A 23,562-nucleotide genomic window follows, 5' to 3' on the forward strand; every position below is an offset into this window, starting at 1 on the left:
AGTTGATACAATCTATATCAAGTTCATTTGATGGCAAACAAAAATGTTAAAGATCCCAGTAAATTGGTATCATAGTTATCTTAACTATTGAGTTGGACGTATATGATCCAAGTAATTTCGAAAGCATAAATAACCCCTCAAAATTTTAGTGTTATCTTTCATAATTTCGAAAGCATAAATAACCCCAAAAAATTTCCGACCCGAACCTTTGTTTGATTTTGCTCACCCTCACATAAATTCCTGGCTCCGTCCCTAGTCCCACATGATGCACATGAAAACCCGTACATACAATTCAACAATTGACGATACCAACTATAGAGATCCTTATCATAATTGTTTAATGTGATAGATGGTGCACAACCACCTAACAACTTCCACCTCTTTCTCAGGAAAAACTAGATATTGCAGCTACGTAAGCAGAATATACATCAGTAAGAGATTTCATACAGGCACGTATTATTAGGAAAGTGTGGCAACTTTAACTTTGGCACCCTGTCTCTTAAAAAAGGCCAAAGAAAAAAAAAGAAAAGAAGAGAGACCAGCGTAAAGCACATTGAGAATCAATATTTAAATAATTTATAATATGTGTTGGGTGATGGAAACTATAAATATGTGAAAAATATATTGTTATGGTAAATTCAGAAATTATGATGTGGGTGGTCTTATACATAGAGAAAGAGACGTCAGAGAATAGATTATGACGCAAGAGCATATCCCAATCCGATGGGGATGCGTTTATCTTGTCGTGAAGAGAAAGTAAAGAAGATGGTTCCTTTGATTTGAATGATTCGTAATGATAATAAAGACAGGTAGAGGCCTACTAGGCTGTCTGAAGTGGTAGCCTCTTTTTTTTTTCGAAAGTGGTTGCCTTTTTTCCTTTGTTTTTACACAATCGCGCGAACATCGCGCAATGGACGTCAGTTGTGGTGGTTGCACATCTATTCTCGCGCGACACTATCATGATTTTTTTGCTGTTTCCGAAAAAAAAAGTCTATCAAAGTTTGGTCAACTAAGTAATAAGAATGAGCAAATATATTTAATGGTTTATATTTATGGTGCGTTTGGTATGGGGGTAAGAATTTAGAGGTATAATTTGTTACCCATGTAAATGTTACAAGGGTAATAACAATTATAGAGAATAAGTGTTACCCTTGTTTGGTAAAGAAGGGTAAAATTTACCCAAGTATTCATTACTCTTGTTTGTTACGACTATACATTACTGGTGTAATACCATTACCCTTGTTTGTTATTATTGTAATGAACCAAACTAGAAAAAGTGAGATTATGTTTTTTATTGTTACGACTATCATGTACCAAAATTTTAAAAATATAGATACATATGCATATATATACACACAGCCAGACATATATATATATATATATAACAACAATTGTTAACAATTTTTGTATATATGTGTGTATGTATATGTGTATACATACATATATATATATATATATACACTTATATATATATATATATATATATAAGTGCATGTGTGTGTGTGTATATATGTGTGTGTATATATATGTGTCTGTGTATATATATATATGTATATGTGTGTGTGTGTATATGTGTGTGTGTATATATATATATGTATGTGTATATATGTGTCTGCGTGTGTGTGTATGTATATATATATATATATATATATATGTATATATGTGTGTGTGTATGTATATGTGTATATATATACATATACATATACATAAGTGCATGTGTGTGTGTGTATATATGTGTGTGTATATGTGTCTGTGCATATGTATATATACGTGTGTGTATGTATATGTGTATATATATGTGTGTATATAACTTATGGGCTTTTAGACACATATACACACACATATGCACTTATATATATATATAAGTTATATATAACTTATGGGCTTTTATTTAAAGGGGTAATAGATTGGAGTAAAACTTCTTATTACTTTTTATTACCCAGGTCCCCCCACTAGTAAACTTTATGTGTAAAAAATAAGCTCAATTACTAAAATTTATTACAGGAGTAAAAGTTATACTGACATAACAAACACAAGTAAACTTAAAATTTAATTACCCTTGTAACTATTACACCCCATTACCCTTGTACCAAACAAGGGTACAAGGGTTGAGAGTATCTTGATCAATAAAAAATATTTTTTAAATAATTTCTCTAATTAATAGAATAAATCTCATCCACTTTATCGACCTTTTGGATTGAAAAAAAATTAAAGTGAATCTATTGGAATAAAAATTTGATTTGAGGAATCTATTGTCAATTAACACATTTTTTTAAAAAAATTTGCCACTGAATAAGTATGGCAAAAAAAAAAAAACAAATATGCAAAAAATAAGTCGTTGGAATTGAATAGGTATCTTATACTCATTAGAAACGGGCTAATATAATTTTTGGTCACTGAAAGATTTTATATTTTTCATTTTAGTCATTGAATATTCAAATGTTTAAACATGGTCACCTAAAATAGTAATATGTTTTATTTTAGTCACTTTTGGTGATCATGTGGAAACAGTTAAACACAATAATAATAACCATATTGCAACATATTACAATTTTTGGTGATGATGTAGAAACAATTGAACATTCAGTGACCAAAATGAAAAATGAAAAATTTTTCAGTGACCAAAAGTTGTATTAACCCCATTAGAAACATATATGGAGCCAAATCCAGTCACTAAATCAAGACTAGGGGTCACCATTTGGCCCAAGGGCTTAGGTCTGACCCAGGCCCTGCCAGAAATTAGACCGGGCCTGAGCTCCATTTCTCTGAACCTAGCCCGACCCGAAGCCCAACCCCTTGGGCCAATTTTGACTCGGCCCGACCCAAACCCGACTATACAACATACATTATATATATATGTATGTATATATTTACATATCTATATATATTATGCATGTATACATATATATTATATTTGCAATGTATGTATATATATACATAATACATATACATAAATATTACACATATGCATATATATATAATACATTTCCTCAGAAAAATACATATATAAATATTATATAATCAAAAGGCAGGCTCAACCTGACCCAAAGGCCTGAGCCTTAGGGGCTTGGGTCGAGCCTGAGCCTCATTTTGAGAGCCAAGCCCGGCCCAAAGCCCGATACCGAACCCTAATCATGACTTACTTCCCAATCCCCATATTGGTCATCACCGACTCTTCACTAGATATTCTAGGATGTTATTTTCTGCTACATCTCTAGAATTTTCTTTATACTTAACTTTCTTGAAATTGTTGGTGGCTTCAAGAGAACTCTCCCACCAACTTTCATAGAACTATCTGGACAATTTAAGTCGGCAACTAACCAACTTTAGGCAATTATAAATAGGCTTGAGTGTAGTAGTGTATGCGTGCAAGAACAGAGCAAGTAAGAGAGTGAGAACATGAATGACAAAGTACGAAACAGAGTGGTGTGTCACCGAGAGTGAAGTAGATAAATGTTTGTGGTTGTGTCATGTTGTACAATTACTTTTGTATAAATAAAAGTAAGTGTTGGTTTGATAAAACGATTATATTGATTTTCAATATTAATGAAAAAATGCTACACTTAAACTTATAAAATATGTTATGAGGTGTTTGACGAATTAAAAACTAATGTTAATGAAAAAGTTGTTGATTAAATTGTGTAATCTTTGATAAATTAATAAATATTTGACTAATTAAGAGGATAAATCTAGAAGTAAAATAAGGGTTGAGAGTAATATGATAAATAAAAAATATATTTTAAATAATTTGTCTAATTAATAGAATAAATCTTATCCATTTTGTCTACCTTATGGATTGGAAAAAAATAAAGTGAATTTATTAGAATAAAAATTTGATTTGATGGACTTATTACTAATTAACCTTTTTTTTTAAAATTTTTTTGCCACTGAATAAGTATGGCAAAAAAAATCATATAGGCGAAAAATAAGTCATTCGAATTGAACTCCCCTAGAATCCTTTTCAAAGTTGTGAGTGTTCCTGCCAGTCACCTGCATGGCCATTGGATCCTGAGTGTTTGATTCCTTCTGCAGATACTTGCCGTTAACAGCTGATTTCCTTTCAGCTTGGAATACTTGAGCAAATGCCCTGCTCACCTCAGGTAATGGGTCCATTACGAGAATTTGATTTGTTCATGCTCAGAGCATTCATTGAGACCCATCAGAAACCGTAGTAATTTCTCTTTGTTCCTTTTAGCAAAGGCAACCTTTTCAACATTGCCTGAGCACAGATCACATTTGCAGACATGCATCCTTTTGTATTGATGAAGTTCATCCCAGAGTATTCATTGACAGTGGAGTTCCCTTACTTAATGTTGGAAATCGATCTTGTTAACTCAAAATTCCTTGTAGGATTGGCAGAAGAGTACATGTTTTTCAAATTCAACCTCAAATCATAAGATGTTCTCGAGGTTGAACTAACCAAAATATCTTGAGATACGCAGTTAGTGATCCAGTATTTATCGAACTGTCACATTGAATCCAATCTTGATGACTTGGGTGACCTTCGTCTCCATCTATGAAGCCCATCTTGTTGCGAGCCTTGAGAGCATTTGTGAGCTGGTTGCAAAGTTGGGCTCAGCTCATTCAATCAATCAATAAGGCCTAGGAAGCACGGACATGGACACGGGACACGGCCTTGACACGTGTCCGAGGCGTGTCGGTGTCCGACATCGGGACGGATTCATATGGGAAGTATCCGTGCTTCCTAGAATAAGACACAAAGTCGGGCTCAACCCGAAACTCGATTCTCAAAATCGGGCTCAGATCTGGGCTTGAAAAAAATCGGACTGGCCAATGCCGACCCCTAATCAAAACCCTACAAGGAAACAAAAGCAGCTGAAAATCCACAATGAACACTCAAAAACCCTATAACTAAATAGAAAAGAACAAGCGAAGAAACCAAAGGAGAACATCAAGAAACATATTAAGATAATTAGTGATCAAATCACTAATCATGTACAAGGCCATATTAGGAGCCAAAACCTGAAGGCCGAACCAAGTAACTAATCCCAAATTTGGAACCCCAAAACTTCGAAAACCACAAGAACAAATTTTAAGACGGAGAACCACCAGATTAGCATTCCTAAAGACAGTCCCCCGGTGAGCAGAGCTAAAAGACATGGCCAACCTCCAGAGAGGAGAAAACAACCCAGGAAACTAAAAACCAAACCCAGAAAAGACAGAACCCAAGCAACACCCAAGAGCAGCACAAGGACAGGGACCTTGGAAGAACCCAAATTCAATGAGACAATGCATACCCACAGGATTAAATATGACCCGAATGAGACAACCCAGAGGAAATCCAAACTCAGGAGACACCTTAAACCAAAACTCAAAAAATCCAAAGCAAGCAAATCAAGTCATATACAACGCCCCCAAAAACTAAACCATTGCCTCCCACTTGCCATGAAACCCGACAACCTCGAAAAAGCAAATAATGGAGGAAAATGAGGAAGACAGGCACAACTGAAATCACACTTACCGCCAATCCACACTGCCGCAGAAATTAACACGCAGAGAAGCCATCAACGAACGGAGAAGATAACCAGCAGCCAAAAAGAGGTCTTTCTGCAAGAAAGACACTGAAAACGCAACAAACGAAAAGCAACATAACAGAAAATCGGAACTTTTGAAAGACCCAAACTATGAAGAGGTGAAAAATCAAGAGCCGAAAGGAATAGACCCAGGGGACGCCAACAGAAGCAACGCCGCCAAGAAGTCTCGCAAACCAGAAGAATATTGAAAAACTATACCCCGGATAAAGCTTTAAGCGACTAGATGGAGAGAGATGAAGGCGAAAGATGCGCCACCTGAGAGGAGAAAAAACTGAGAGGGAGAAAGAAGATAAGAGAGGAAACCTAACTCCAAAAAAAGAAAAAGAAAATAAAAGGGAAAGAAACAAAACTAGACAGACAAACCCACCCAAAAAAAAAGAGAAAAAGAAGGAAGCCCATGACTCACCAAAGGAATAGGCCCTGAAGAAGCCTGGAACCCAGAAGAAGCATTTACTAAAAACAAGAACACCGGGAGCAAGAAGGAAGAAGATTATATTGCACTCTCTGGACTAACCCTACCCACAGCAAAGGAAAGAACAAAAGAAAGGAAGAAAAAAAGAAACTCTCCCCTGACCTCCACTCCCCACAACCCAACCTAACCTTACAGGAAGTGTTCCCAAGAATAACAAATTCAGATGAAGCGACAAACACGCAAACCAAACGGCTCAGTTATCCAGCATTCAAGCAAACATTTGCTGTCTACCAACTCCCTGCTTTGCCAGAGCTACATGAGTATAAGAGATGGGATTCAATTCTTCGGAGAGATTGACAATGGCATCCATTTCTTGATCCAGAGACCAAGGATAGGATGATTATTTTGCACGCGCAATCCTGGGAAAACAAAATCTGTAGCAGTGATATTGATTTCGTGTTCTGGAAACGAAGGCGCAGACTGTTAAATCAGCTGGTTGAGGCAGCAATCTTCCTTTTCCATAGTAAGGAACAGCAGTACTATAGAAAACATCATCACGACCAAAGCAGTAGTAGATACATTTTTCCCTATACATTACCGCCCAAATAATTCCTAATGCACTTCACAAATTGAAGTTGATTATGGACACCCACACACGAATCTCAAATTGAAGTAGATATAGAAAGATTAAAATTCACTGTAGGATGGTCAGAACCATCATTACATCATAAAAGTACAATGGTATTACGAATGTAATATGATGTTTAGGCGTATTAATAAAGCAGGGATGCAATAGAATTTAGAACAGGTACGTAATAATATACAGACTGAGAAACGCTATAAAAGCACAATGATATGAAGGTGGTCACAGGATGTGTAGGTGTGGTGTATCTGTTGTGTTGCTCTTCCTGCGAAGCACAAGAGACTTGGTCCCTGCTATGGTACAGTTCCCGAACTAGCAACAAGAGAGACAAGAAATTAAGAACCATAAGTTCAAGAAACAGAAACACTTAACTTACATACACAATGACACAAGCAAACTCATTGAAATTTTTAGTATTTATAAAGAACTACGCACACAGAAAAGGTAACGAGAAACCTACCCAGTAAGGATCCTAGCAAGAAGATTAAGCGACTCGAGGGTGCGGTTGTTGTGCGTGATCACATGCTTATGGACCTCCCTCATATGTGCGTTATCAGATTTGTGATCATCAAGCCCCGTCAGTATCATCTCGTGGTGCTCTTTCACGGAATTATTCTCAGCTCTCACATCCGCCATCTCAGCTCTCACCTCCGCCATCTCATCTTTAAACCGCTTCAAAGTCTCCCTTATTACTTTCTATTTTACCAGAAGCATTAAATCAAACATTTAGACTGCCAAACCGAAAACAACAACAACAACAACAACAACAACAATAACAGAGTAGTCGAAGAATTAGATTTGAAGATTGAAGATCTACCTGGAGACTCCTCTTATGCGAAGATGATCTGCGAGGCTTCTTCTTAACGCGATTGATTCTGGAAACCTTTCCTTCTTCAGTGCCATGATTGTATTGAGGATTGTGCTCTCTGTCTTCCCTGCTCATTGTGCCTAATTTCAACAATCAAATATAGTAGTTTTTGTTTTTGAATAAAAAGGAAGCGAATATGTCGATAGATTTGCAAATCAAAACGAAAAATACCTTTCAGCGTTCGATCAAGAAAAAATTTCAGGCAATAAAGACAGAAAGGGCTGTGAGAGTTGGTGTAAAAAGAGATAGTCGAGCGCTGAAGTGGAGGCTGCTTATAAAGAAAAAAAGAAAAGACAAGGATTCTATTTGTGTATGACGTGGCAACACAAACAGCAGAATCGCAATGGGAAGTATGCTAGAAAACCTGCGAAACGGCCCCATTCGCGCGATTTAGTCAAGCATTCGACTTCGGGAATAATTTTTAGTAAATAATAATGGATAATTTTGGCGTCATAATTTGCCGTGTTAGCGTCAACGAGGGAGCAGAATCTTTCTTTCGTCTGACCGGGCACGGAGTTGTCGGCTCATGGTTGGTTTTGTAGGCCCTGTACCACTTTTGATGTCTGTTCTTCGATGTGCACTGCTAAACGAATGGGGCCGGCTTGGCTTTTATTTTTCTTCTCCACCAATCCATTGCTTTGTGCCGTGTGGTCCGTCTATCTTTTTTGGTACCCACCAAACCCTCACATGGCTTACTTTAAATAATCAAAATAAAAGCACTAGAGTCCCTCAACTATTGGCGACATGGTCAATTTTTTAATATAAATTTAACTGATCTGTCTCTCGATTATTAACGGTTTGGTGTTCTTTCTTTTTTTCATTCATCACTAATATATATTTACCAATAACTAACCAATCAATCAATTAGACAATCGATTTGGTTTGTAATGATTTTTTTTGACAATCCTAATTGTAGACAAAGACAAACAAAACAAACCCTTATATTATAAAATTTAAATTTTAAACCTTTAAACTATCAGAGAGAAGTAAATACTAAATAGATCCTCGACTGTCATATCGGAATAATAAACCAATAAACTATTTCATCATTTCAAAGATCTGTCTCATAAATAATTAAAAGTATTTAGTTTTCCCTAATAAATATTTTTGAGGGACCTCCTGACAATGTTTTTGAACATTCCACAGTTAGCACTACCTACCAACTATTGAACATTCCACAGTTAACACTACCTACCAGCGGGTTAATATAACTATTGACTACCGAAAGATAATAAATATTCTAATTTGGTCACCAAATGTTTAATTGTTCTAAATTAATCACCGAAAGTTCAATTTGTGACAATTAAACCACCTGGGCAAAATTGAATAATTTCGATCAATCAACTTGCTGAGGTGATAAATTGACCGTTAAAATCAAATTAAAGATTCTAAATGTGGTTAATGGCGTTCACACATGGCTAACGTTGCTCATAATCTAAAATATCTTAAAAAGCAATTTCACCCAAATACAAACACAAGCCGCACCGAACTCTCCAAGTTCATGCAAATGAACCCTACTTCCTTTGTCAATCTTTGACTCTTCATCAAGCAGAAGGAGGAGAGCAGGGGCAACGAGTACCATGTCTCTATGATCCAACTCCATCACCACCAGAAATATCATCTTTGATATTTTATCATCTCAATCTAACTCTGACTCGGCCTGAAATGTCGGGTTGGTGTGGCTAAATTGGAATACTGGTTATCTTTTGGTGGCCAATAATTGTATCAACTACCCACGCCGACCAAATAAATTATGTAGTCATCATATCCGATCTGTCATCGTCATGTCGTATTTGGAGAATCTAAGTGAATAAAACAAAATTGGTTCCCACACAAGCGGGTACTATGTGTTTGTTTTTCTTTATAAAATGACGACACTTTTGTGCATTTGTTAGTTTATTTATGTTTGCCTACCCCCAAGTGGGTACTATGTGGGACCCAAAATGAGATACGTGGAGCCCAGGGACACATTATTTTTATAAATATTATAAATATAATAATTTATGTTTGACTTTGATATAATTATAATGTTACAGAACTAGTTATATTTACAAACTTATATCATTAACAAGCAATGTATAGATAACAAAAAAAATTTCAAAGGGCATTATTCCTAAACTCACGACGTTCCCTCGTTCTAAATCCTGTCTACGTCTATGATGTGAGAGGCCTAGATTCTAATCTTAAAAAAACTAATCGGACTTCAAAGCTATAGATATATTAGTATTTAAGATAATAGTAATCAAATTATTTATAGGATCACTTAGATAATTTTCACTTTTTGAATAAAGAAAACTATTTCAACTTTTAAATAAAAGCCACATAATCTACGGTTGCGAATAAATAAAGTATTTAATTAGTCTTGTTTTTCTTATTAAACAAATAAATAAATAGTTTCCTCAAAACCATTTATTCTTGTCATATTTTCGCCATAATTTATGTATTCATCATGTGTCCATAACTAGATGGCATGGGGAAAATGTGGGGACCATAACTAGGTGACATTGGCAAAAACATATTCTTGATAGCCTACAACTTATCCAATCAAAACTTCCAAACTTACCAAAGAGATCTCAAACTAAAGGGATAGAGGGTCCTGCAAATGCAATCTAGGTGGGTGCAATTCCTGAAATGTTTTAAATCTCAACCCTTGGTTCATGAGGTGGACACATGTAGGACTAGGTTCTCTTCAAATCTGATGAACTCTCCCTTCCTTTTCTCTCTCAACACTCTCACTTCATCCTCATCGAAGCACTTAACTACAACCATCATCACTTGAAGGGCCATTCAATAAAATCAATTGGAGAAAGACAACAATTATGAATTTGGATTTGAAAGACTTCCCCCACAATTTCTTTCTCAAAAACCATGACATCCCTTTGTTCCTAAGTGAGCAACAATGCCCATTTCAACTCAATTAATGGCGACCTGACCTACCTTACTAATTCAAAATAAAATTACAAAAAAATTGACGAAATAAAGGAGAGAGAGTGGTGCAGATTTGATCGTGTGGTTTATATGTATTTGATGAAATGAATGCCTTCGATTAAAAATATTGTAGACATTGCAGGTGGAAGGGATTGCAGGCCCCCCATCCCCAAACGGAAATATACAAAACCACACTCTTGCAAAAAAAAATTTTGAAAGAAAATATTATTAAAAACAAAAAAGAGTTACATGATTTGAAACTTGGTCACTCCTGAGTAGAGAACCAATTTCCAAAGGGCGATTAACCAACCAAAGATCTCTATTATTACCATGCTGAGCCATTCTCGCTAGAGAATGAGCTATAGATCCCTGGGAACAGAAACCTGGGTAACCCAATACCCCATGATTTCATAACTAGTACAGATCCCTAGGAATAGAAACATGGCTAACCCAATACCCCATGATTTCATAACTAGTACAGATCCTTAGGAACAGAAACATGGGTAACCCAATACCCCATGATTTCATAATTAGTATAGATCCACGGGAACAGAATCATGGGTAAACCCAATACGCCATGATTTCATAACTAGTATAGATCCCTGGGAACAGAAACATGGGTAACCCAATACCCCATGATTTCATAACTAGTATAGATCCCTGTGAACAGAATCATGGGTAACCCCAATACGCCATGATTTCAGCAAATTGAAAGTACACAGGTTCATGTTTGTCCCGAACCCCCATCATATCTTCCCGCAGAAACTGGCTCCAGAATCCCATCACTGATAACAAAACAGGGCAAAGAAAGTAGCATGAATTATTAGTAGGAACGAAAATAAAAAACATAATAATTATATATACACATGAATGGGAAAGACGTACGAGGAAACTAGGGAGTGCCGTGGCCAGCCACTCATTGATGACCCTGTTCTCCTCTTTCATTGCCGCCACCTCCTTCCACTCCTTCTCCTTGTCTAGATACTCCGCCTTGGAACGAAGTCTTGCTCTCATCTCTGCCAGGCGACGGTCCTGGCGTTTCATAGCAACCAATGCTTTCTGTTTTGTAAACAAATCAAATCAATCGATGAGATTGCGAGTGCTTGGTCATGTATGTAAAGCATACATTAAGAAATTCCCAAATCCCAAATCAATCAATGAGATTTCAATTCGATACAAACAAACCGAGTGAACATCGGAATTGTACTTCAATACTGAGACTCTTGGAGGAGACTCTGCGAGCACTCTTTTCAGCCATCTGCAGCCCAAGATCTACCTCGAGAGTCCTCTTACGCGATGATGACCTGAGAGGCTTCTTCTCAACGGGATTGATTATGGAAACCTTGTCCTGCTTTGGTGCCATGATTTCCCCTAATTTCAGCAGTCAAAAATACAAAATCAAATATAGTAGTTGTTTGTTTTTGAACAAAAAATGAAGCCAATCTATCGATAGATTTGACAAATCGAAAGGAAGAATACCTTGCAGAGTTTGATCAAGACAAATTTAGGCAAGAAAGACCGATGTGTCAGTCGGTGTGAAGTGATAGTGAAGCGGAGCAATGAAAACGAGGTTATTATATAGAGGGGGGGGGGGGGGGGAAAACTGGGCTGTAATTATTTTTGGCAGTTGCGGAGGACATCGGAAACCATGGTGAATGGCTCGGCTTCCTCAAACTGCAAGGCAAGATTAACCAAACGGGCTCGCGCGAGAACGGACGTGCCACCACTACAACTGGCGATCATCGCACGAGAACAGACGTACAAACAAGGTGGGGACGTGGAAGTTGGAATCCACCCTAGTCAACAAACAACAACAAACAAAGGATCCCGCGAGAATGGACGTGCCACCACTACAACTGGCGATCATCGCGCGAGAACGATTCGAGTTCGCGCGATTTAAAGAACAAGAAAAAAAAAAAAAAAAAAAAAAGGAAGCCAATAACTTTTGGACTTTCGAGAGAGAGAGAGAGCGTCTGGCTTGCCTGCCTGTCTTCATATTATTTAGTATTATCATTAAGAATCATTCAAATTAAAGGAAGCATCTCTTTACTTTCTCTGAACAACAATACAAACAAACCTATCCCCATCGGACATATGAATGTTCTCTCTTTTCTTTTTTTCATTCTTTTTTTTATGGCAAACAAAGAAACAAGAAACACCAACTACATACCACACCATGCCAGACCAAAACAATGAGCTGGGGGATCGCACCCACTATACAACCAATATTGCGACTCTGGAAGTCGATCGGTGACTGAGAATGCTACCTGAAAGTCTCAAGGTAGCGGCTCATTTGACAAAGACATCCGTCCAAACATTTTGATGTCTGTTAATCTTTGAAATTGACCAACTCTTAAGCTCGTCTAGTTGATTGTGCGTCCCCTCTCTTAGATTTTCAATAGCCCAACGAGAGACCAAACCCGATTGAGCAACCGCATTAAAAACAATCAAGCATCCCTTCGAATGCTCTCTCTCGCGTCATATATGGATGCTCTCTCTTTTTTGGCTCAGGTCTCTCCACCCCAACACCGCCACTGAAAAGCACAATGGTATAACAAAAGTCAGAAGATGTGTGGGTGTATTTATTGTGTTGGTCTTCCTTGAATCCTCAAATTACAAGAGACTTGCTCCATGCTATAGAACACTTCCCGTAGGATTGCGTTAGACCCATGAAAGAACACCAAATTTTTTTTTTAAAATTTTGAAAAATGTGTAATATTTGGCATGACGAATCAAATAATTGAAAAAAAATAATAATGATAAATGTGTAGTATTTGGCATGATGAATCCAACAACTAAAAAAAAATAATAATCATAAATGTGTATTATTTGGCATGATGAATCTAACAATATTTGATTTCTTTGTTCAAAACAAAAACAAAATTCATCAAAATAAAAAATTGAACGTTTTAAGTTTATATCCAACAATCTAGAATTGTCATGCATTTTTCATTTTGAATTTGATCTTTGTTTTTAGCATTATGTTTGTCATTCAAAATAATTTTCAGAATTTTTTCCAAAAAAATTCCCGAATTAACCAGCGACAATACAGACAAGAAAGTAGCATAAGTTCTTCTGAAACAGAAACACTCAACTTACACAATCAAAATCATAGAAATGATTAGTGTAAATAAAGAAATACGCAAACAGAAAAGTCAGGAGAAACATACCCAGTAAGGATCCCAGCAAGAATAAGATCAAGCAACAGATGGGTGCTGGTGTTTACATGCTTATTGACGTCCCTGCTATGTGCGATATAGATCAATCCAACTCCGTCGGTCTCGTCCCTTGGCTCTGCTCTCACCTTTGCCATCTCATCTTGAGAAGGTGAGAGAGAATGGCATAGAGATTCTTTTGTTTCCGATAAATGGCCTCTTTATATAAGAGAAATTATTTTGTGGTGGTACGTGGCATGATCTGAAGTAGTGCACCCGGGCCAATGAAATTGAGACACCGAAGCTGCTAATGACGGCTCAAAATTCAAAAAAAAAAAAAAAAAAAAACATAAATGATTAATCAGGCGAAATGTCAATTTTTGTTCATAAAATCCGCCAAAATATCCTCCAGTTCTCTTCCTCTATGCTTTTCCAGTGTTTCAATTCGCTAGTGAAATCCACCAAAAATCCTCTCCTCCTTCTCTTCCTCTCTCCCTTTCCAATGTTTCGTTCGTGAAATCCGACAACAGGTCTTTAAACTTCCACCGCTTCCGCAAACTTGTGGATCGGACTTCAGCTTGTTTATGCTTGTCGATTTCATTTATTTCTTTTGGGTTTATTTGAACGATTTCCATGGAATTGAAGCAGATTGATCCACAATTTTTTGGGTGGAATTTTTTGGGGATTGTGGATGCCACTTTGTTGAGAGATGAAACTGTAGTGCAACATGAATTTTTTTGGGATTATGGATGCCACTGTGAGTTGAGAGACGAATCTGTCCCGCAACATGAATTTTTTGGGAATTATAGCTGCCTCTGTGTTAAAACCACGTTCGGAACGTCATCAACCATGTGTCTACATGGCACCTAACTGGCATATCCATGTCATTGTCTATTTGTCTAGGTGTAAAAATTGAAACCCAAAATCTTCTCTCTCCTCTCAAGCGATTCTCACCCTCACCGGCCATCTCTTCCATCTATCTCTCTTTCTCTCTTTTTTGAATCCCTGGAATCTCTCTCTTGCTCAGTCACACTCTCTCCCTCTCTCTCATCGCTGTAGAGATCTAAATCACACACAGCGCCGAAAGCGAAGTTGTCGGACATTGCAAGGTCCATTCTGCACTCCAGCACCGCCAGAACACCAGCGGCAGCAGCGAGATCCCAACAGTGTTCCGTGACTTTTTCTGTAGTGGACTTAGAGCCATAACCATTGCTTCTGCGGCGCCGATTATGTATTTCACGGTTTCAAGCATTCTCGTCGACTACTACTGATTAGTCTTTGTTCGGTGTTCTTTAATATGTATTATTAGAGTCTACCTCGAGACAAGCTACCCTTTGTACGATTAGCTGAGGTTGTTTGTTTATGGATTGAGAGAAGGGTATAAAGCTGATGAGATGAGATGAGATGGATACTTTACCAATGAAAAGAAAAGGGGATAGGGAAGAGATTAGAGAAGGGGGAGAATATGTATTTGTCATTGATTGAGGAAGATTAAATCGTGCATGATTGGGTGGTGGTTTAAATCAATGGAATAGTAGTGCAGACGAGGGGTTGTTTCCACCTTTTGGATTCCATATACGGATTTCATGCATTGTTACTACTGAATCCATGCATTGTTACTACTGTGTGACAAATGTCATTGGATATTTGGATTTGTATGGTTCTCCGCAACTTTGAGTCATGTTGTAGTTAACTTTCAACTTTTTATTTAGTATGGAATATCTAGCAAATTTGAAGAACAAAATAGTGGTACAAGAATAGTCAATTCCTAGTGATGCCATTGTAATTCCAATTGATCCTTTTTATCTAGTATGGTTCTCATTTTATTGGCTTGCAATTATTATGATTCAATATAAAAACTAATTTCACTCATTTATATCAATGGAATAATTCACTTATTTAAATAAATGGAATAGCAGTGGAATTGACTATTCTATTAATTTAAATCAATGGGATAGCCAATTCCATTAATTAAAATCAATGGAATAACTAATTCAATCGAATTTCTTCTCAGTTTGCGCTTATTTCAATGTTTTCAAAAACAATAGAATTAGTTCATGAACGGATAAAATACTCTAGTTTAGAGTTTAAACCTCACTTTCATTGTTTTAACCAGCTAAAAATATATTCTAATATGTCAGTTTCATAATATATACTATAATTTTCGTATTTAAAAAAATAAAATATGTTGATGAATGCATAAGACACAATGATTCAGAGTGAAAATTTCAATTTTATCATTTTATTCCAGAATCCCTTTTTTAGAAACACAATCCAGAATCCATTGTTTTTAGTCCAAATTCTATTTTTTTTGAAAATATAATCCATAATCCATTATTTTTTGGAAGGACAATCCATAATCCTTTTTTTTTTTTTTGCATACACTGGAACGAAGAACAAAAACTAGTTTATGGCAGAAAAAACATAAAACATAAATTACATACGAATTGGAAAGAAAATAAGCAACAAGATCAAATAGACAATTTATTTCATTGTTTGTCAACACTCGAGAAAGCTCATAGAGCTGAAGCAAGCACAAACATAAGCCTGACAGTGATCTATGAAGGAAATACCTAAGATCTAGAAATACTCGATTAATGAAATGACATACTGAAATCATGAATGAGCTGTTTTAACTTTTGAATAGGTTTTTGGAAAATACTAATAGGAAGTCTTTTCTTTTTTTAAAAAAAAAATTTATAAGGCAACATAAAGTCGCCACAAAAAGATAATCAAGTGTCACTTACAGTAATGTTTTTAACCACACTTCCTTCATTAGATAGAGAAGTTATAGGATACAAATGGATATACAAAATTAAATGCAATCTTCATGCACGATCAACGAACCGCCGCAACCACCAACCATATCTATGAAATCGAAAAAGTATCGACAATCCGACATTGTTGGAAGTGATTTATTCTATTTTTTGTAGATATGTTAAAGTTCAAAAAACCATGCATTTTCATCCAAGCCAGATGAATTCAGAGTCTATTGTCTAAAACAGAAAATCAGAAACCAAGAGGGTCTGCGTAGCATATTGAATGACACACTATTCAAGTAAAAAAACTAAGCCTGCTGCAGTTCGATGACTAGCTAGTTTTACGACCCATGAACCGGTTCCTGACAGCATACATTCGAACTGCTTCAACTTCAGATCCTATTTCAATTTAAGAGGATATTTACCATCTAACACCATTGTCAAGCCCATATAGAGTCAGCTTATTACATCATATGCTAGTGGCCTCCAGAATAATGAGACTCAGGGCAAATGCAATGGGAATTGATTTGCTGGGCCAATATTTTTGTTGGCCCGGTCCCACCTCTATTACATAAAAAGTCAAGTCAAACACGTATTCTAATACAGCCACATCAGCAAAACACAAATTTCTATACACTTTTTCTTCTCACACACTTTCTCTTTCCACCCAACCCAACAACATTCCGTTCCTCCATATTATCCACAACAAAACTACACCAAAACATCAAATATCAATACATCCACATCAACAAAACACTTATCCCAATACAGCCACATAAGCAAAACACATTTTACAATACAGCCACATCAGCAAAAGACAACATCTTTGTTGGCCCAATACCACTTCACCATTGCATTTGCCCTCACATAGAGAATAAATCTCAAGTTAGAAAAGGTTCAAACACCATGCACAGTAAGGAGAAAGAGAAAAAGAAAAAAGAAAAGAAAAGGCGAAGAAAGTATATGTAAACACTCGAAAGAGATGTCAAACTTATTTATCAAGGCCAAGGGCAAAAACAGGCGGCCATATAGATACGCAGACTACCATGTGTCATATAGGTAACACAACGTCTTAACAACAACAGAAGAAGACAACAAAGGAAAGAAAGCATAAGATTGACAGCACCGGAAGTTACAATTGATTTCAGTTGATGAAGATGGTCCTCCTTGTTACATCCAGTATTATGCAGCAGAATTCTTCAATGTATTTCCTCATTCTGTGGAGCCACTAAATCACTAAAACCAAAAGAGAAACAAACAAGCTGTGTTAATTGTGTTATAAGAGATATTAACCACAAGTGACCTGATTTAGCACTATCAACACCAGAGGTTCCCGTATGCACCTTCATTATCTTTAAAAATCTTTACAATGCCATCAGAATTATACATACACGCAAATGCAGAGTTAATTCGGTTGGGTTCAATTCAAAATTCAAACTGCTCTTCTATCATCAGTTCTAAATTATATTCATGATACATTGAAGTTGAAGTTCGATCATTCTTAACTTTTATATATATATACACACTTAAAAGGCTTGTGCTTGATGTTCAAGTATACATGAAGAAAAACCAGGTTTATATCAGGAAAAAAAAACTTACACTCAGAAGCTATTAAGCTTTTTTTTTCCTCGCATTCATTTGGTAAACGATGAATCTTTTCAATTTTGTTATCGGTCGTTTAAAAAGTAATATACGAGCAAACATTATGTGGCTCAGTAGTAGAGCTGCACAAGTACAACCTAAAAGTCATAAGTTCAATTCTTCAAAACAAGTCCCTCCACATATTACATGAGATAACGTTTACGCACATCGTGTTTGTCGTGATCCTCACTCATTGTGGGAAGGTTTCGTTTACTGATAATTTACTTTGTTAGAAGTCCAATTCTTTGGAACAAATCCCTCCACATATTACATGAGATAACGTTTACGTACATCGTGTATGTCATGATCCTCACTCATTGTAGGAAGGTTTCGTATACTTTTAATTTACTTTGTCAAAAGTCCAATTCTTCGGAACAAGTCCCTCCACATATTAGCTGAAAAGTTTACGTACATCGTGTCTGTCATGATCCTCACTTATTGTGGGAAGGTTTGGTTTACTTTTATTTTACTTTGTGTAAGAAGTAATGTGCAGCAACATTGTTTATGTTCCAAGAACTAAACTCTTAAAACCACTTATTGTTCCAATAATATATACGCAGACTACTTTGAGTCACATAGGTTCACATAGGTAACACGTCGTCTTAACAACGACGGAAAAAGATGACAAAGGAAAGAAAGCAGAAGATAGCAGAAGACAGTTGGAATTGGTTTCAGTTCATGTAGAAGATCCTCCTTGTTACATCCAGTATTTTGCAACAAAATTCTTCAATGCATTTCCTCATTCTGCTTAGCCATCAAATCACTAAAAGCAAAAGAGAAACAAACTAGCTTTAATTGTGTCATAAATTATTAAGCTGGTAAAGGATGAATCTTCTCAATTTTTTATTTGCTGTAATATACAGGTGGACATTATGTGGCTTAGTGGTAGAGCTGGATGAGGTAAGATGTTCAATTCCACCGAACAAGTCACTCCACACATATAATGTGGGATAAAGTTTGAGTATATCTTTTATATCCTTGTCATCACTCACCTGTAGCAACTTTGTGCGAGTTTTGTTTACTTCTACTTTACTTTGTGTAAGAAGCAATATTTAGCAACCTTATTTATGTTTCTAGAACTAAACCAGTTATTATTATTCCAATAATAGCATAACAATATTGATGTTTTGGTCATGCCAGCTTATATAGATTTACATACACATAACAGATGAAGAGGGAGAGGGAGAGAAAGCTCACCGGAGAGACTGAGTGAGTTGAGCAGCCAAATCATAATCATTTTGAGCTCTTGCCTTCACGATACCAGACATAAGACCTAAACGCACTTGTATGGCTGCATTCTGCTTTGTTATGAGCTCAGTTTCTTTCCACAGTTGCTCCCGTTCTGCTTCGATCTTCTCAAATTTCTCCCTCACTTGTTTCTGCCCCTCTCTAATGGACTTCTGCTCGTCACTAATTTCTGCCATCTCTCCCCTCAGTCGCTTGATCCCTGCCCTTATCTTCGCCTCCAATTTCTTATTCTGAAATTTTTTTTTTTCAAAATAATTGTCAAGATTGAGCACTCAATTAAAAATAAAAATAAAAGAAAAGAAACCAGACTCATACCGTGATTCTCCTGGCTTTCCTTACGAGCGCAGAGCGGCTTCTTCGCACGACTCTTGAATTCCTCTGGGATGGAAGAAGACTCAGAGTCCTCCGTTTCGTGATTCCATTGCAGCCGGTGGCCACTTTATGCTTCGACAGACGATTTGTCAACAAGATACGACGATTCATAATTCTCTTAGGTTAGAGGCTTCTGCTAAATTAGAAATTGAACTGATGAATAAACTGCGTTCTTTAACTAGTTTTTATAGAAGGAAAGAGAGACGTCAGATATTAGAATATGTTTACTTTATTTTTTGTCGTTTTACAGACAGAATCGTGCGAACTCGAATCGATATCGTGCGATGTACCTCAATTGCGCGTCTGCTCTCGCGCGATTCAGGAAGGATTCCCACTTTCCAACCTAATGCCATTAATAATTACTTTTTCATCGTCCGATACTGAAATGAGTTGTCTTCATCAACGTCGATTCCAAACCAAAGCCACAATATTCATAAAATTAAAAAAGTAAAAATTCTCAAAGTTTTCATATTCATCAAAATTCAAGTTCACATCACAAGAAACAAAATCTTCATCGTTGATTCTTGTTATAAATAAGGGAAATGATGATGTGTGCCCAATGACACATGTTGAAGAATGAAAAAGGTATATTGAAATGTGAAAAAAGTCATGTATTTTAAATTTAAAAAATTAGGTGAAAAATTGTTCAACAGATATAACATACTCCAATACGTCAGAGTGAATCCTTAACATATACACTTTGAACATATGTTATCAATACCCCAATACTAAAGAGTCTCTACCTATCAAAGTATTTCATATCTTTGGTGCTTCCCTAGAAATTATTGTGTGGTCCAAACACACCATGTGACATGCTGACGTGATGACACTCTAATGCACTTGTACGTGTTCCTCACTAAGAACAATTATAATAGTGTAAACTTTTTTAATGTCAACAAAATATATTGGGATGTGCTTTAATTTTTAGTGTAAGAAAGGTTATTTTTGAATTTTTTATATAATCGTTAGTATAGTACAAGTGGAGCCATGAGTTAGAACCAACATGGAGGCCACTCGTCTTCCCTTCACCATGTTGTTTCCAACAAATGACAACACACTGTGGTTGCTCTAATCTCTGCCATCTCTTCCCTCAATCGCTAGATCTCTGCCCTAATCTTCCCACAAATTTCCAATTCTGAATTTTTTTTTCAAGATCAGTGTCAAAATTGAGCACTCAAACGTAAGGGATCAAGAAACCAGAGTCGTACCGTATTTCTCCAGGTCTTCCCTTACGCGTCTAGAACGCCTTCCGCCCACGAATCTTGTACTCCTCTGGCATGGAAGAAGACGCAGAGACCTCCGCTTCGTGATTCCATTGCACCCGGTGGCTAATTTTTGGGTCCGCAGACGACTTGTCAACAGGATACGACGATTCATGATTCTTCCCGAGAGCTTAGGTTAGAGGCTTCTGCTAAATTAGGAATTGAACTGATGAAGCAATTACGTTATAACTATTTATATATAATTAACCCTTATATATATGTAGAGAGAGAGAGAGAGAGAGAGACGTCTTAGACTTTCAGACTTGAGACGCAATAATATCCACATGGCAGGGGATACGTTTGTGCTTGTTGTGTAGAGAAAGAAAGGAGTGGTTTCTTCAAATGATTCGATATAAATATCAAATAATCAAAAATTAGACCCAGCCAAAAGGCCCGTTGTTTGAGGCCCGAGCCGAGCTTTAGCCTCATTTTGAGGGCCCGATCCGAAGTCTGATTATTAAAAATGGGGCTTGGCCAAGGCATGCCGACCCCTATGCACTCAACCGTTTATCTCCCGAAAGTAGTTACCTTTTTTGTCTTTAAGTGGATAAGCAGTGCACCTTTGCTGTCGTGTGGTGAACATTTTTTTCGCTTATTAAAAATAGTAGTGTTAGGTAGCTCATATAATGGTATCCTATGGGAGTTCAAATCTCTTAAACGAAGTTTTAAAACTTTTTAATTCTCAAAATACATGTTAGATTTTTAAAAAAAATTACATATTTAGAATCAGCACAAAAAACTCTTTCTAACAATATCCATTGTCGATGAGTTTTATTGGGTAAATCTTAATTTCATTGTTTTTTCAATGAAATTTCTTAATTTCATTGTTTTTTTAAATGGAATTTTAAAAACAAATGAATTCAAAAATAAAACAATGAATTCTAGACTATGCTTTAAAAAACAATAGAATCTATACTAAAATAATAAATTTTGGACAATGAATTGTGGGATAAAAGAGTGAAAATAATACTATTCATTTGATTAAATCAATGTAATAAACATGTTGAGCTCTCATGGACTACCAAACTGAATTACATGTCATTTTCGTATTAAAAAAAAACTAAAAGGCTAGGTTTCTGTAATTATTCGGGACAAACTAACAAACCCCCGTATTATAATATTTAAATTGAAACCTTTAAATTATTGAAGAGAAAGTTTATCTTCTGGAGTTACGTATAATATATATATATATATACACACTTATATTTACATACCATATATATAGTTCAACGTTCATTTTATCATATCAATTCAACCTCAAAAACTTTGAATCTCTTACTCACATGATTTGATGGATGGTATGATTTTTAAAACAGGATTACTTTTCCCACTCCGTGGGGGTAAATAGCATTACCCTTTTTAAAACTATTGTTGAATTTATGATCCCTTTGTTTTTGACAAAAGGTAGTTATAATGACAATTTACCACCAAACCAACCCCTTGGGTTAGTACAATTATAAATTTACCCTTGCAAGGATGGGCCTCAACTCTTTGGAGTTTGGTCTCTGCGGGAGTTGGTTTGTTAGTGGGCCTGGGCTTGAGGAGTGGTGACTTGGGCTTGTGTGAAATGATAGGGTACATCTAATAAGAAGATTAGCAGCAAATTCAAATTCCTCAATTTAACTTCATTGATATTTTCTGCATTTCTTTATGATGAGTTGTTAAAAATAATACTGATTTTGACAATTTCAATCAAACTGCCTAAACCCACTACATTGTGAAAGGAAAACAAACCAACCGTAGTGCCTGAGTAAGTTGATCAACCAAGACAGAGTTGTTTTGACCTCGTGCCTTCAAGATTCTGGACATTAAATTTAGACGCAATAGAATGCTCATACTCTGTTTAGCAATGGACTTTGTTTCCCTCCTGGGTGGCTCTCGCTCTGCCTCATTCTCCTCGTACTTGTTCCTCACTTGTCTTTTCCCCCTCTTTTATGCATTGTTGTTCCTCTCCAATCATCCAAGTTGCAGACATATAAAGTTCGTCCAAACTCGGTTTAATTCGGGTTGGACAAATTTGGTTATTCATAGCAAACACATGGAACAAGGGCAATTGAGGGATTAAACTAAATTCTTGTCCTTTGTGCAATATTATTTTTGAATATTCAACGGTCAGCACCACCTACCAACTGCTCATGCCGACCATGGTTCGGCTTTTCGCGCCATTTTAATACTGTTTTTTTCTTATTTAAAATTATTAAATCATTCGTCCAAACTTCGTAGCTTGTATAATACTCCAAATTATTTATGCATTTTTTAAATTTCAATAATTCAAACACGCAATATGTCACCATTAACCTTTTTTAAATGTCTTTTATGTTCTACTTACGTGTTTATTTTTAGTATATTCACTTATTGTGTACGTTTTTTTTATAACAAGAAATTCATCAAAGAGATGGTTTTATTAGATCTCTTCCTACATTGTAAACCCCAAATTCTTGAGTCCTCTATCTTACACCAACAACTCGAAGAGGTTGAATTGGTGGTAAATTATCAATATAAACTCTCGGTAAAAAAATAAAAGGTCATGAGTTAAACTCTCGTGTCAAACAAATTTATTTGGAGTAGTCTACATGGGTTAAAAGGCTATGTAATTAGCTAAATGCGTGTTAATGCGTTTGTCATTTACAATCACTTGATGATAATCTAATTAATTATTTCTCTAGTTTTAGGGTGTACGGTGTCAGAGGTTATGAGTTCGAACCAACAAACTATGATA

At 36.2% G+C, this 23,562-nt stretch overlaps 3 protein-coding genes across 12 annotated transcripts in view; all 3 read right to left on the reverse strand.

Annotated features, from left to right (window-relative positions):
- The window catches only part of LOC120005778, a 45,431-nt gene extending 31,581 nt beyond the window's left edge, over nucleotides 1–13,850 (reverse strand). For 3 of the 9 annotated variants that reach the window (XR_005469886.1, XR_005469887.1, XM_038855593.1), the window contains exons 1-3: nucleotides 13,577–13,846; nucleotides 11,886–12,940; nucleotides 11,700–11,777 (exon numbers count right to left, since the gene is read on the reverse strand). Coding sequence is in view for 4 of the 9 variants with exons in the window: in XM_038855598.1 (XP_038711526.1) it covers nucleotides 11,079–11,191; nucleotides 11,273–11,465; nucleotides 11,614–11,769 (462 nt within the window). In the remaining 5 variants the exon portion in view is untranslated. Of the gene's footprint in view, nucleotides 1–10,605; nucleotides 11,192–11,272; nucleotides 11,466–11,613; nucleotides 11,778–11,885; nucleotides 12,941–13,576 lie in introns of those variants that run through there. The other 6 variants (XM_038855599.1, XM_038855598.1, XM_038855597.1 and 3 more) reach the window with 6 other exon arrangements.
- Nucleotides 6,624–7,715, reverse strand: LOC120005782. Its single transcript, XM_038855606.1, has 3 exons — nucleotides 7,428–7,715; nucleotides 7,071–7,306; nucleotides 6,624–6,922 (listed from the first exon to the last, which is right to left on the reverse strand). The coding sequence occupies exons 1-3, from the start codon at nucleotides 7,551–7,553 to the stop codon at nucleotides 6,904–6,906; spliced, it is 381 nt and encodes a 126-aa protein (XP_038711534.1). The 5' UTR covers nucleotides 7,554–7,715; the 3' UTR covers nucleotides 6,624–6,903.
- A 3,497-nt stretch (nucleotides 13,851–17,347) lies between the features above and the next one.
- LOC120006546 lies at nucleotides 17,348–19,749 on the reverse strand. Of its 2 annotated transcripts, none has more exons than XM_038856608.1 (3): nucleotides 19,525–19,749; nucleotides 19,159–19,439; nucleotides 17,348–17,556 (listed from the first exon to the last, which is right to left on the reverse strand). In XM_038856608.1, the coding sequence occupies exons 1-3, from the start codon at nucleotides 19,690–19,692 to the stop codon at nucleotides 17,520–17,522; spliced, it is 486 nt and encodes a 161-aa protein (XP_038712536.1). In that variant the 5' UTR covers nucleotides 19,693–19,749; the 3' UTR covers nucleotides 17,348–17,519. The 2 variants fall into 2 exon arrangements, with proteins under 2 accessions (XP_038712536.1, XP_038712535.1); XM_038856607.1 differs by lacking the exon at nucleotides 17,348–17,556 and adding an exon at nucleotides 18,463–18,724 and having other exon boundaries at nucleotides 19,525–19,748.
- Nucleotides 19,750–23,562: the final 3,813 nt, after the last annotated feature.

The sequence above is a fragment of the Tripterygium wilfordii genome, chromosome 9 (genome assembly GCF_013401445.1).
Source record: "Tripterygium wilfordii isolate XIE 37 chromosome 9, ASM1340144v1, whole genome shotgun sequence".
Classification (NCBI taxonomy): Eukaryota; Viridiplantae; Streptophyta; class Magnoliopsida; order Celastrales; family Celastraceae; genus Tripterygium; species Tripterygium wilfordii.